This window comes from Etheostoma cragini, chromosome 15 (assembly GCF_013103735.1).
Source record: "Etheostoma cragini isolate CJK2018 chromosome 15, CSU_Ecrag_1.0, whole genome shotgun sequence".
Taxonomy (NCBI): domain Eukaryota; kingdom Metazoa; phylum Chordata; class Actinopteri; order Perciformes; family Percidae; genus Etheostoma; species Etheostoma cragini.
In genome coordinates, this window is record NC_048421.1 from 68,083 (window position 1) to 82,157 (window position 14,075).

At 43.2% G+C, this 14,075-nt stretch overlaps 1 protein-coding gene across 1 annotated transcript in view; it reads right to left on the reverse strand.

The window, feature by feature from the left end:
• Positions 1-3,640: 3,640 nt before the first annotated feature.
• The window catches only part of LOC117958237, an 859,617-nt gene continuing 849,182 nt past the window's right edge, over positions 3,641-14,075 (reverse strand). The window contains exons 18-27 of the mRNA XM_034894525.1: positions 9,614-9,736; positions 9,392-9,520; positions 8,516-8,620; positions 8,270-8,348; positions 7,930-8,158; positions 5,980-7,777; positions 5,700-5,873; positions 5,317-5,490; positions 4,605-4,651; positions 3,641-4,283 (exon numbers count right to left, since the gene is read on the reverse strand). Coding sequence (XP_034750416.1) covers positions 3,751-4,283; positions 4,605-4,651; positions 5,317-5,490; positions 5,700-5,873; positions 5,980-7,777; positions 7,930-8,158; positions 8,270-8,348; positions 8,516-8,620; positions 9,392-9,520; positions 9,614-9,736 — 3,391 coding nt within the window. The 3' untranslated portion in view covers positions 3,641-3,750. The remainder of the gene's footprint in view (positions 4,284-4,604; positions 4,652-5,316; positions 5,491-5,699; positions 5,874-5,979; positions 7,778-7,929; positions 8,159-8,269; positions 8,349-8,515; positions 8,621-9,391; positions 9,521-9,613; positions 9,737-14,075) is intronic.

The following is a 14,075-nucleotide window of genomic DNA, read 5'->3' on the forward strand; positions in this document are numbered from 1 at the left end:
CCATCACCAAGCTGAAGAACTCCATGGTGAGGGACGGCCACATGTCGTCTCAGGCTCTGAAGGCCTGGGTGAACGGGGCAGCCTTCCACATCCAGATGCTGATTCACCTGGTGAGACTGGGAGGGACTCAAACATGCGACCCTGTGGAGACACTCCTCTCGACTTACCTGAGAGACCTGGACACGCTGTTCATCAAGCACAGGGAAATGGTCGAGGCTAAGTGCAGACTGGACGCGGTAGTTGGATATCAAGAACTGGCTGCTAAATACCTGATAGATGATGAATTAAACGTCAGTTATCAGATGTCCAATCATGGCGACCTTGACGAATACTTTGAGGTTTATTATCATCGCAGATACAACAGGCAGAAGACTGACATCAAGCGTTACTTTGTTGACGTCAGAGACAACCTGCAGACGCTGGTTAATCAAAGAGGGCACTTTAACGTCTAAAGAACCAAAAAATATAATGTTGGTTACCAAGTATCTACAGTGCCTTGCGAAAGTATTTGGCCCCCTTGAACTTTTCAACCTTTTGACACATTTCAGGCTTCAAACATAAAGATATAAAAAATTTATTTTTTGTGAAGAATCACCAACAAGAGGGACACAATTGTGAAGTGGAACAAAATCTATTGGATATTTTAAACTTTTTCAGCAAATAAAAAGCTGAAAAGTGGTGCTTGCAAACTCATTCGGCCCCTTTACTTTCAGTGCAGCAAACTCACTCCAGAAGTTCAGCGTGGATCTCTGAATGATCCAATGTTGTCCTAAATGACTGATGGTGAAAATAGAATAAACCTGTGTGTGATCATTTTGAAATGGAAGGAGTATCAGACCACTGCAAATCTACCAAGACCTGGTCCCTGTAAACCTTCAGCTCAGACAAGGAGAAGATGATCAGAGATGCAGCCCAGAGGCCCATGATCACTCTGGAGGAACTGCAGAGAACTACAGCAGAGGTGGGACAGTCTGTCCATAGGACAACAATCAGTCGGACTGCACAAATCTGGCCTTCATGGAAGAGTGGCGAGAAGAAAGCCATTTCTCAAAGATATCCATAAAAAGTCTTGTCTAAAGTTTGCCACAAGCAACTGGGAGACACACCCAACATGTGGAAGAAGGTCTCTGGTCAGATGAAACCAAAATCTAACTTTTTGGCCACAATGCAAAACGATATGTTTGGCGTAAAAGCAACACAGCTCATCACCCTGAACACACCATCCCCACTGTCCAACATGGTGGAGCAGCATCATGGTTTGGGCCTGCTTTTCTTCAGCAGGGACAGGGAAGATGGTTCACATGGAGGGGAAGATGGATGCAGCCAAATACAGGACCATTCTGGATGAAAACCTGTTGGAGTCTGCAAAAGACCTGAAACTGGGACGGAGATTTATCTTCCAACAAGACCATGATCCCAAACATACAGCAACATCTACAAAGGAACGGTTCACAAATAAACGTCTCCAGGTGTTAGAGCGGCCGAGTCAAAGTCCAGACCTGAATCCAATCCAGAATCTGTGGAAAGAACTGAACCCTGCTGTTCACAAACGCTCTCCATCCAACCTCACTGAGCTCCAGCTGTTTTACAGGAAGAATGGGAAGAACTTAGTCTCTGATGTTAAACTGATAGAGACAGACCCCAAGAGACCTGCAGCTGGAATCACAGCAACAGGTGGCTCTACAAAGTATTAACGCAAGGGACACCAATCATTTAGCACGCACCACTTTTCAGTTTTTTTATTTGCTAAAAAAGTTTAAAATATCCAATAGATTTCGTTCCACTTCACAATTGTGTCCCACTTGTTGGTGATTCTTCACAAAAAATAAAATGTTATATCTTTATGTTTGAAGCCTGAAATGTGACAAAAGGTTGAAAAGTTCAAGGGGGCCCAATACTTTCACAAGGCACTGTATATCAATTATATAGCATCATCGCTTGCATACTTTATTTACTCAAAAAATATAAAGTCCTGAGCATCTCGACTTGTCGAGCATGTTCAGACTAGGACTGTTGACCATACAGTATTTCTAATATATTAATGTCTGATTAAATGTGTTAAGTGGAGTGCTCGTGGTTATTGTTCCTAATTGAAAGGACGCTGCCCCAAAAAACAGTTCTGTGGCCTTTTCACAGCCACCGTTCCCGACCTGTCGTGCGCCAATGTGACGTCAAAACGACGTAGATCTCGCCGGCGCGGGCGGATGTCGGTGCGTGTCCAGAGGGCACCACTCTATTTTTCAGCTGCGTGTGACAAAGCGGAAACAGGAAACAGGAAGGAGCTCGAGGGTAACTTGATGCCAGGACTCAAAGTGACTGCAGGTCTCGCTGGTAAACTCACTGGGTTAAGATGACTTCTTCTATGGTGAATAAAATGCTCGATCCGACCAAGTAGGTCATCCAATCAAATACCCATCATGTTGTCCTCGGCTCAAATTTGACCCGTTTTCAGTTTTTTATCAAAAACAAATGGGCCTGCGCTGAAAATGTCAACATTAGAAATATCAAATAACAAATAAAAGCACCCACAACATTGAAAAAGAGACAAAAATGTTGAAAAGTACGATAATAGTGTTGTTTTTTCATGGTTGACGATAAGACAACACAAGGGATACAAGCATTGACGGCAATGCTGCTGCCAGTTCTGCCGTTGTTTACCTTTTTCTTCTTCTAGTCCGTAGAAGTCGGTAGCCTTTCCTCTGCAGCGGTTGTCGCGACCACCACGCGGGAGGAGGAACAGTTACGGCGCTACCATGATGTCACACTGGCGCTCCACCGTGGGAGAACGGCGGGTATACCGGGCGCGTTAAACGAGTGCGTTAAACGAGTGCTTTAAACTAACGAGTCGATTAAAATGCAAGGAGTAGAAAATACCGATATTCAGGTTAAAATGTAAGGAGCCGCCACAAAAATAAATAGTAATGTAAAAATATCTGAAAAATCTACTTTAGTACAGTACTTCCCATCTCTGTTGAGCGCTAACGTTAGCTGGCTAGCTGTAACGTGTGGTCCAGACAGACGTAGCTAGGCGACCTCCACAGAGAACCACAACCCGGAGCTGTGTGGTCCAGACGTAGCTAACATCCTTCTGTCGAGCCCTGAGTTCGGTTGGACATCAACAGCAAACTTTAGGTGGTTTACAGCTTCAGTATCCTTGCCGACCGAGCTCTTGGGTCACGTGACACACAGGCCATCCTCTGATAGGCCAGACGTCGGTTTGATTGCATGCAGGCTCAACTGCTTCTCCTAGACCAGATGTTATTGTGTGAATAGTTAACTTGAATCTTTTCCATCTGAATTTCAGCGAACGACATCGAATTTGATCAACTTGAATCTGAAATTCTACAAGTTGTATTTTTGTATCTGAATTTTGACCATTGAAAAATACGCATTGAGATTCATGTTTTTAAAATGGAAACTACGAATTTTCCAATTTTAATTTTGAAGAGGTGAATTCAGAACAAATAAATTCAGAAATTCAGATAAATTCAGATACATAATTTTCAAAAAATAAAATGTTTTAACATTAAGTATTCAGTGGCTGTTAAAATTCAAAGACTCGTGTCTCTTATTTGCTTCCGTAGTTGTTCTATAACCTCTATCGGTCTGACCATCTCTTGGTCTGGGTCACAGATACAGATGAGTCTGAGACAGATCTGCTTCACAGGGCAGAGTGGTGATGGTGAACAGACTGAACTCTGATTTCAGCAGCTGATCTTCAGTCAGGGTTTCTGTCCACAGGAGAGACTCTCAGTCCCGCAGAGGACACAGAGACACTGAGGAACCAAACCAGACCATAAACCCAGGATAGAGAGGCTGAGTGAATGTGGTGTAGAAGGTGTGGAGGTGGATCAGTGAGTCAGAGGAGACTGCGTAGAAGGACAGAGAGCCAGCAGGACAGTCCACATACACTGCTACTCTGTTAGAGACAGAGGAGGACGGGAGGACTGTTTCTCTGGTATTGTGACAGACAGAGTAACCATCATCAGAGCAGATCAGACTCCAGGACTGATCATTTTGTCCAAACCAACAGTCTCTACTGCCTCCTTTCCTCCTGATTCCTCTGTAACTCACTGCTATATCAACCCCTCCTCTCCTCTCGACCTCCCAGTAACAGCGACCAGTCAGACCATCTCTACACAGCAGCTGTTCCCACCAGTCAAACCTCTCTGGATGATCAGGATATGGCTGATTCTCTAACACACCTGTCACCTTCCTGTTGTTGTCAGACAGTTTGAGTCCTCTGTATACTGTGTTTGTGTCCAGTTCCAGTTCACAGACATCTGATGGAGAGAACAAGACACAATACAGCTGCAGGTTATCATCTGATGATTTATTTATTTATAACAACTTTAATGACAATTACTGAAAGAAAATCATTAAAATATGAATTTCTTGTTGAGCTGTGAATGATGTTTAACAAACTTTAACTTCAACAATCCAGTTATTGAAGATGAGAGTTGGAACATCAAATCTCAAAGTGAACTGAGTGTGAATGAACATCAGAGGGTTGTGGGTCCATCAACTGGCTTTAAGGTGGTTTTCATGGACCAGGACCAGATGTTAAAAACTCTAGCTGGCTCTCAAACTTTAAACACACTCACACTTCCTCAGACCAGGTCTCAGTCTCTGTGGTCCACCATGGTCCGTCCTGCAGGAAGAAACAAAGTCAGAATCAATTTCATACACCTCACTCACTGTGTGACGCCTAACACCCCCCCCAAACTCACACTATGAATAACAATAATATGTAATATCCACGTTCTTCCATGCAGCACAATATGTAATACTTTTATTCTGGAGATATAACGGGGACTTGGCCTTTTATGGGATGTACAAATCACTTGATTACTTGACCATACACACAAAAGTCAGTCTAATCAATAACTAATAACCAGTACAAGTAACCATGTGTGACAATTCAAACTATAAAAGGGTCTCAAACATGTATCCCCCTGTAGATTAATTTCTTGTTTATTGTTATCTCTCCCTCCTCCTTCAATGTACATGAGGCACTTATTCACCTCACTTAAGCCTACTTGGGTCTGTCAGAGTGTTTAGGCTGCCTCCCAATCACAAGTTAGAAACACCATTCATTTTTTTGTGTTATTATTTATCATTGCTAACAACATTTACATATTATTCTCTTTCTCACTTCTCTTGTTTGGGTTGGCTGAGCTGATTCTTGTTCCTTGCTATCACTGGCTTAAGAGACAGACAGAAAATTTTAAAATGGCTCAAACCCTCCATTAAACATGAACCAACCAGAGTTCATTAGTAGGAGACAGAGGGACAGTGTTGTCCATCTGTCCATACCTGAGAGTGTCCAGTCTCCAGTGTGGGTCCTTAAGTCCAGCTGACAGCAGCTTCACTCCTGAGTCTCCTGGATGATTGTAGCTCAGGTCCAGCACTCTCAGATGGGAGGGGTTGGAGTTCAGAGCTGAGACCAGAGAAGTACAGCCTTCCTCTGAGACCAGACAGCCTGACAGACTACACACACACACACACACAGACACACACACACACACACACACACACACACACACACACAAGGTTATTCCTGCATGGTCTATTCAACATAGTTATGATAACACTCAACCTGCTGAATCATCTAATCCTTTCTGTGAAATATTGTTATGACATTTAATACACCATCATAACAATGTTAAATTTGCATTTCTAAACAGCAGTTCACTAACCTGAGAATTTCCAGTCTACAGTGGGGACTCTTCAGTCCAGCAGACACCACCTTCACTCCTGAATCCTGCAGGTTGTTGTTACTCAGGTCCAGCTCTCTCAGACTAGAGGACTGGGAGCTGAGAACTGAGGAAAGAGCTTCACAGCTTCTCTCTGACAGGTTACAGCCACTCAGCCTGAAGATAAAAAAGAAAGATATGAGTAAACAATTACAGCTACAGAAACCTTTTTTTCTAAATGAAGAATACTCCATTTAATCTGGATAGCTGTGTGTGCACGTACAGAGCTTTGTTGGAGGCTTTGACCACTGGCAGCAGCCTCAGAAGAGCCCCCTCTGAAGCAGAGTATTTCTTCAGGTCAAACACGTCCAGATCGTTTTCTGATGACAGTAAGATGAAGACCAGAGCTGACCACTGAGCAGGAGACAGTTTATCTGTGGAGAGACTTCCTGAACTCAGGGACTGTTGGATCTGCTCCACTAGTGAACGATCATTCAGTTCATTCAGACAGTGGAACAGATTGATGCTTCTCTCTGCAGACAGATCCTTACTGATCTTCTTCTTGATGTACTCCACTGTTTTCTGTTTGGTCTTTGAGCTACTTCCTGTCTGTGTCATCAGACCTCGTAGTAGACTCTGATTGGTCTGCAGTGAAAGACCCAGGAGGAAGCGGAGGAACAAGTCCAAGTGACCATTTGGACTCTGTAAGGCTTTGTCCACAGCACTCTGGTGCAAGATTGTTGGTTCGGGTTTGTTTCTAAATAGAAACCACTGGCTTAAGGATGTTTGTTCTTCTGCCAGCAGGTTGACTCCAGAGTTGGTGAAGGTCAGATGGACATGAAGAGCAGCCAGAAACTCCTGAACACTCAGATGGACAAAGCTGAACACTTTGTCCTGGTACAGTCCTTTTTCCTCTTTAAAGATCTGTGTGAACACTCCTGAGACCACTGAGGCTGCTCTGATATCGATGCCACACTCTGTCAGGTCTGATTCATAGAAGATCAGGTTGCCTTTCTGCAGCTGCTCAAAAGCCAGTTTTCCCAGAGACTCCATCATCTTCCTGCTCTCTGGACTCCAGTGTGGATCTGTCTCAGCTCCTCCATCATACTTGATGTTCTTAACTTTGGACTGAACCACCAGGAAGTGGATGTACATCTCAGTCAGGGTCTTGGGCAGCTCTCCCCCCTCTCTGGTCTTCAACATGTCCTCCAGAACTGTAGCAGTGATCCAGCAGAAGACTGGGATGTGGCACATGATGTGGAGGCTTCGTGATCTCTTGATGTGGGAGATGATTCTGCTGGCCTGCTCCTCATCTCTGAATCTCTTCCTGAAGTACTCCTCCTTCTGGGCGTCAGTGAACCCTCTGACCTCTGTCACCATGTCAACACACCCAGGAGGGATCTGATTGGCTGCTGCAGGTCGTGTGGTTATCCAGAGGCGAGCAGAGGGAAGCAGTTTTCCCCTGATGAGGTTTGTCAGCAGCACACCGACTGAGGTGGACTCTGTAACATCAGTCAGGATCTCAGTTTTGAGGAAGTCCAGAGGAGGTCGACACTCATCCAGACCGTCAAAGATGAAGACGACCTCTTCAAACCTGCAGATTCCTGCTTCTTTGGTTTCACTAAAGAAGTAATCAACAAGTTCCACCAAGCTGAACTTTCTCTCTTTCAACACATTCAGCTCTCTGAAGGTGAATGGGAATGTGAACTGGATGTCCTGGTTGGCTTTGCCTTCAGCCCAGTCCAGAGTGAACTTCTGTGTTAAGACTGTTTTCCCGATGCCAGCCACTCCCTTTGTCATCACGGTTCTGATTGGTTCATCTCTTCCAGGTGGGGTTTTAAAGATGTCTTCTTGTCTGATGGTTGTTTCTGGTCTGTCTGGTTTCCTGGATGCTGTTTCAATCTGTCTGACCTCATGTTCATCATTGACCTCTGCAGCCCCTCCCTCCATGAGGTAGATCTCTGTGAACATCTGATTCAGAAGGGTTGGGTTTCCTGCTTTAGCAATCCCCTCAAACATACACTGGAACGTCTTCTGCTGGTTAGATTTGAGTTTACGCTTACAAACTCCATGATAACTTCCTGAATGAACACAAAACAAAGGAGATCATTAAGACAAAGAACATGATTCAACACTTCCTCAGAGAATGAGTACATGAATATATTTTGTTAAATATTTTCAGACAAATATCCCGTTCATCCAGCATGTTAACTCTTTAGAGAAATCCTCTTACTGCTCTGCAGACGGTCAGCCAGCTCCTCCTGCTTCATTCTCCTCAGGAAGTGCAGTGTGATCTTCAGAAATGCCTCTCTGCTGCTCCTCCTCTGCTCTTCATCCTCACCGTCAGACACCTCCTCATCCTCCCTTTGGCTCTCTAAGCATTCTGGGTAATCTGGACTCAGAACCTTTTGGATCTTCTTCAGCTCGTTCTTCACAAAAGTGACGATGTCGTCCTCCAGCAGCTGGAACAGAAGATTATTTGAATGACCAAATCAAAGTGAAATCATGGACGCACACATCAGATCCATGTTGGACAGAATAGATGTAAAAGTAGTTGTTGTACATGTACAGACCATAAAGATTGAGTCCAGGTGGGTTTGATGCTGCTGGGCAGACTGACCACTGGGACCCTCTGAGCTCTCCTGGTCCACTCTGTGGAGGAATCAGGAAGAATTAGCTCACATCATGTCTGTCCACACAGAGACACACACAAGGTAAAGGTCCATGAAGAGATGTTTGGATGTTAACAGTGAATCAGAGGACTCCCTGTAGTGGTCCACCTGTACTAGTCCTGCTGGGTATCAGTTTAAAATCCTCACCTTTGATCAACAGAGTGGCGTCCATCTTTGAAGTATAAAGGAGGACCCATAGACCGGTCACTCTTCATGGACACACAGCTGGGTTCAGGTTCTTCCAGATTCCTCCTGATAGAAACACAAGATAAATTCTGCACTGCACCCCCAACACACTGAGACCAAACCTGTCAGTGGTGTAATACACCTACTGTACAGGATAGTTGTCTCCAGGAAGTTCTTGTTAACATTGTGTATGATCCATGATCAATACTTAATTTAGACATGTTTTAAAGCTATTTTCAGTGCCGTGTGCAACACAGGCTTGAACATGCAGCAGGGGGGGGGAGGGGGGGAGGGTTGACCATGATGGTGGATTAGTAATGCTAATGTCAGATTAGGATCATATGTACGAGCACTTCCAGATGGCAGAACTAGATTGGTAGCCCTCGACAGTGTTGGAGCTAACTGTGCTAATGTCCCAAACATAGACATTAAGAGCATTGGTGGCCCGTTGGTCCAGTGCTTTACACTATTAACATCTTTCCTTGGTAAATATTCTGGAAATGAGTCTACACTTTACTGCTCTTGTGGTTAGAAGCTTAATGACATTTAGTTGTAACAGTACCGGTACTCTGTGCTATGAAAATAAAGTTAGTAGTATTTATGGAAAATTCTTTGTGAAATAATATCTAAATTAAAATGTTTGAATACAATGCAAACCAAATCTTTTTTTTATATTACTGACATTATGGACGTGTTACTGAACATAAAATACAACCACATTGATGATCACAATGGAAACAAGTCCTGGACTTTATTGTGTTTTTATCCTCGATTGAATGTGATGTCGAAGGCATTCTTAATACAATTAAATTAATCAAATGGTGTAAAAATATGTACTTATTGTCATATCGTTGTTTAAAATTAATATAATTTTTCTTTGAGTCGTCACTCTTGAAGGATGCACAGCTGGGTCCAGGTCCAGGTTTGGGTCCAGGTCCAGGTCCAGGTCTGTGCTGCTCCTCTGGGCTGAAACACAACACACACAGAGCTTTGAGTGTGAATGATGATGATGATGGTGGAGTGATCTGAGTGGTGGACAGTTAGAGATGGTCCTCTCACCTCTGAGCTTTGGTCTGGCTGTCATGGTCCCCCCACAGAGGGGGTTTAGGGGGAGGGACCCCCTCCTCTCTGTCCTCACACTGACTCATAGCAGAGTCCACACCTTCATCTGGAGAGGAAACACTGAGAGCAGCAGTCCAATCATTCATCAGCACATCATCACTCATTCATCCCTCACATCATTTCTCCTTAAAAAGCCAAATATCAGCAGCTGTCCTCTGATTGGCTGCTTCTCTCTGAGTCATATCAGTGTCAGATGAATCCTATTGGCTCGTTGGACTGTTGCTCAGACTAAAGAATTAGTTTGAAAACATGATGAACTCTGGGAACTACTGAGGCCTTTTCTCATCACATGATCCCATTTCATTCTCTCAACACAGAGACCTGATCAACACATGGATCAATAGTGGTTTGTTATTGGACAGAGAAGATGCTGCTGGTTCTCATTGGTCAGTGGTGAGGACGAATCAGAGCAGAGGAAGCTGCCACCAGCTGCTCTACTTCTATCAGTCCACTAGATGGCCTCATGGAGCTGTTTGGAGGATTTTCCTGCTTCATGGGAATCAGAGCTGGATGTTACCAAAGGGGTAAGCGAGCGTCTAGAAAGCGTACCTTCTATGGGGAGATCGACCATTAGCAACCCATTGACTCCCATTCATTCTGGTGTCACTTAGACAGCTAATAACTTTACATCTGAAGCGTTTAAAGATTCTTTTTTGCCATTGTCTATTTCTAAATCAACACAACAATGTATAAAAGGCTCCATTAGCTTGCATGTCACATTAGTGCGTTGTAGCAAATGTTTTTGTAAAAATGTATCTACTGATAAATTACCGTATAATCAGGAGAAGCTTGCAGGCAATCGGAGGGGGGGGGGAGGACGTGGAGGAAGAGTTAAGGGAGAAGGCCGTAGAGAGTCCATTAAAAGCATCGGAACAAAACTATCAGCAATGTTTTGCTCCTGCTCCGACGCTCATGGACAGCTCCTACTCACGCTCTCTGATTGGGAATGATTGAGATTTCTCTTGCACAGCTACCAGAAGACTTACAGCTTTCAGACATCTACGTCTTCAAGCTCAGTTGGAGGCTGGGCAGCCATCACATGAAAAGCTTCTAATAGTCTTCACTGGTCCCTGTGTCTGTGTCCATGTCTTTCACTGTCTATGTTACTTTGTATGGCGGCCATCTTTTATCTTAACGTGGATGAATTAAAAGAATAAAAAGAAAAACTGTTTTTAACTCCCTATTAATTGTAGCCCTTTGACATTTCCTTGTGAAATGTAAAGGGCACTATAAATAAAATGTATTATTATTATAAAAAGGGGCCTCAGTAATCAGCAGTAGGTGTTCGGGTTTGCTTCGTTAGTAGAGTTCCTCTGATGGTTGAGATATCATGGCTGCTAATCTAAATCCTTACAGAGAACATTAACAGGACTTTCACTTCTGGAATCTGTTGACACGTGAACTAACCGCAGACAGCTTCCTCATGCTGTGGTTCCCAAACCTTTTCACATGAAGGACCCTTAAGGACCCTTAAAATAACATCAATTAGACCCTGACTGAGAGGATTTAGCTTTTAGGTGTTAAATTACAGAACGGGTATGAAACCCATAACCATAATAGTCATGCATTCGGTCATTCTCTTACTTATGGATAGAGTTATAGTTATAATTAATTATTATTGCCACTGAGAATGTCTCAGAAACACTTATTTTAAATAAAACAGGAAACACTAATATATGATAATTTTAGTTATTAATCAACGTTGCTGGACGCCTGTCTGCAGTTAGTTCTGTTCCACTTCCACTCCGGTATGACTCTTCTTATTTTTATTAAGAAGGCTTGGTGAAATGCCGCATTACTACAACTAAATGACACGTAGTTAAAGATCAACGATGACATGTACTGTAGTGTGAGAGAAAAGGAGAGAAGCAGTACTCACAGTTAACAGCCGTCTCTCGGTGCTTTAAGGTCTGTTGTGGTTCCCTCTGAGATCCAAATGGAGGTTTTAGTCTCAGTTCCCTCTTTCCATCTGGGGCGCGCCCACTAACACATGATTAAAGCAGAAGGAGCCTCGGAGACCTCAGACCTCTACCAAGCCGGGATCTGTTTCACAATATTAACCCACTGGAGGAAGGTCACATGACTTCCCTAGTGGGGGAGACTTTATTATTCCCACACCACATGAATGCAGCACCAATGCTCTCTCATCTCCCAAAGTTACTGAAAGTAAAGACCTGCTCCCGTTATTTGGGTCCTCTCCAACATGTAACACCTTCCAATCAAACACCTTTAAAGTTCTCATATTCGGCTCATGTTCAGGTTCTTATTGTATTTAGAGGTTATATCAGAATAGGTTTACATGGTTTAATACTCAGAAAACACCATATATTTGTTGTACTGCACATTGCTGCAGCTCCTCTTTTCCCCCTGTGTGTTGAGCTTCTGTTTTAGCTCCAGAGTGAGACATCTCTCTTCTGTTACATCTTTGTTGGGAGTTGCAAAAGGGAACTCACTGGTTCCCTTTTTCTTTCAGAATCCACCAGTCAGGTAAATATTTATTGTATTTACATTTTCCTATTTACACTTTGAAATGCTGCTTTAGTTCCCTTTAACTAGTCACATGCTCATTAAGATGTTTTTCATATTTGGTCCTTTTATAGTTTTATAAATCCTGTTTTATGGAGAATCTAATTCAACAAGCACTTCTTTTCACTTTTCGCCTCTTTTAAATGAATGAAAGTAGAGATTTGTACTTTCCACAGAGAACAACTCAAACTTCTTGTTACGGGAGGTGAAGGGAGGAGGACCCAAAAGCAGAGTCGGAGCTTCATCAAAAACACTTTATTACAGTCCACGAGAAAAACACAGGGAAGGAAAAGTCCAAAAGTCCAAAGGCACAAAAACAGTTCTCTGCACGGCAACAACAGGAGGATGTCACAGGGAAAACTGGACGGAGGGGACTGGAAAACTCCAGAAAACAGACGCACACAGCACAACGGGCTCGAGGACGAGACCAACGATCAAGCAGTAGACAAAGGGAACCCAGGGGTTAAATACAAGAGGTAACGGGGAACAGGTGAGACATCAGGTGAATCACATTAGGCCGGGGCAGGACAATCAGACAGGGACAAGTAAAGCTGGGCAAGACTAGACAAGACAGGAAACCATACTACCAAAATAAAACAGGACACAGGGGAACACAAGACAGGACCAACAACACAAGACCAAGAAGAAAACCGAGACAAAAACACAGGGACGGCCAAATGGGAAAACAACACCAAACCACAACACTTCTGGTTGTTTCCAACTTAATTCCCTTCTTAAGGAGCCGAGCTTCGACCGTTTCAGGCCGACACTCAGAAGTAGTGAATGTTTTCTTCTCAACCAGAACTTTCTGCTAAGTCTTTCAAACATTATCCAGTTACTACAGAATAGGCATCAATGAACGCTTTATCTGTTTAAAACCCCTTTACTTGAGCTCGCTCGCTCCCAATTCAACAAATCAAATATTCATCCAATGAGTTATTTAAAGTCCCAATCAGCACAGCTGGAACCTTCTACAAGCTCCCAATCTCAACCCAGTCTTATTAACCATCAACTTATCTTATTTCATGCTACCAATCCCAAACACACACACTACACCACCACAACACATTATTTACATCAGGCTTCTGTCCAATGTCCTAGGTGGAACTTTTCCCCCAATGTGACTCTAGACTATCAAATGATTTCCTATATTTCTAGACTATGACCAGGAGAAAAGACTGAGGGGTCTTTCCATGGGACTCAGTCCCCCGGGGCAGCAGAGTGAGTTTACCAGACCCGACTCCCCCCCAGTTGGTACCCTGGCTTAAAAAGTCTTAGTCCCCCAACCCCACCCCCAGAGACTAAAACTCTTTTGCCAAAACAATATGAAAAAACACCAAAAGAACAAGACCAGATAGTCCACCTAGCCTGGGGGGCCTGGATGTTACTGTGTGAACATTTAACTTCCATTTTTTCCATCTGAATTTCGGCGAATGACATCGAATTTGATCAACTTGAATCTATTTTATCTGAAATTCTACAAGATGTATTTTTGTATCTGAATTTTTGACCATTGAAAAATATGTGTCAAAATTCATGTTTTTAAAATGGAAACTAAGAATTTTCACATTTTAATTTCAAATAGGTGAATTCAGAACAAATAAATTCAGATACATAATTTTCAAAATAAATATTTCAACATTAAGTATTCAGTGGCTGTTAAAATTCAAAGACTCGTGTCTCTTATTTGCTTCCATAGTTGTTTTATAACCTCTATCGGTCTGACCATCTCTTGGTCACAGATACGACGAAGACGTTGGAATCAGCCCAACGTTACATCTCCTCAGCTCAGTCAGCTGATGACAGGAAGCATGAAGAGTTTCTAGTTAAACTGTTAAAATGTTAATAATCAAAGAGATGAAATGAGACACAT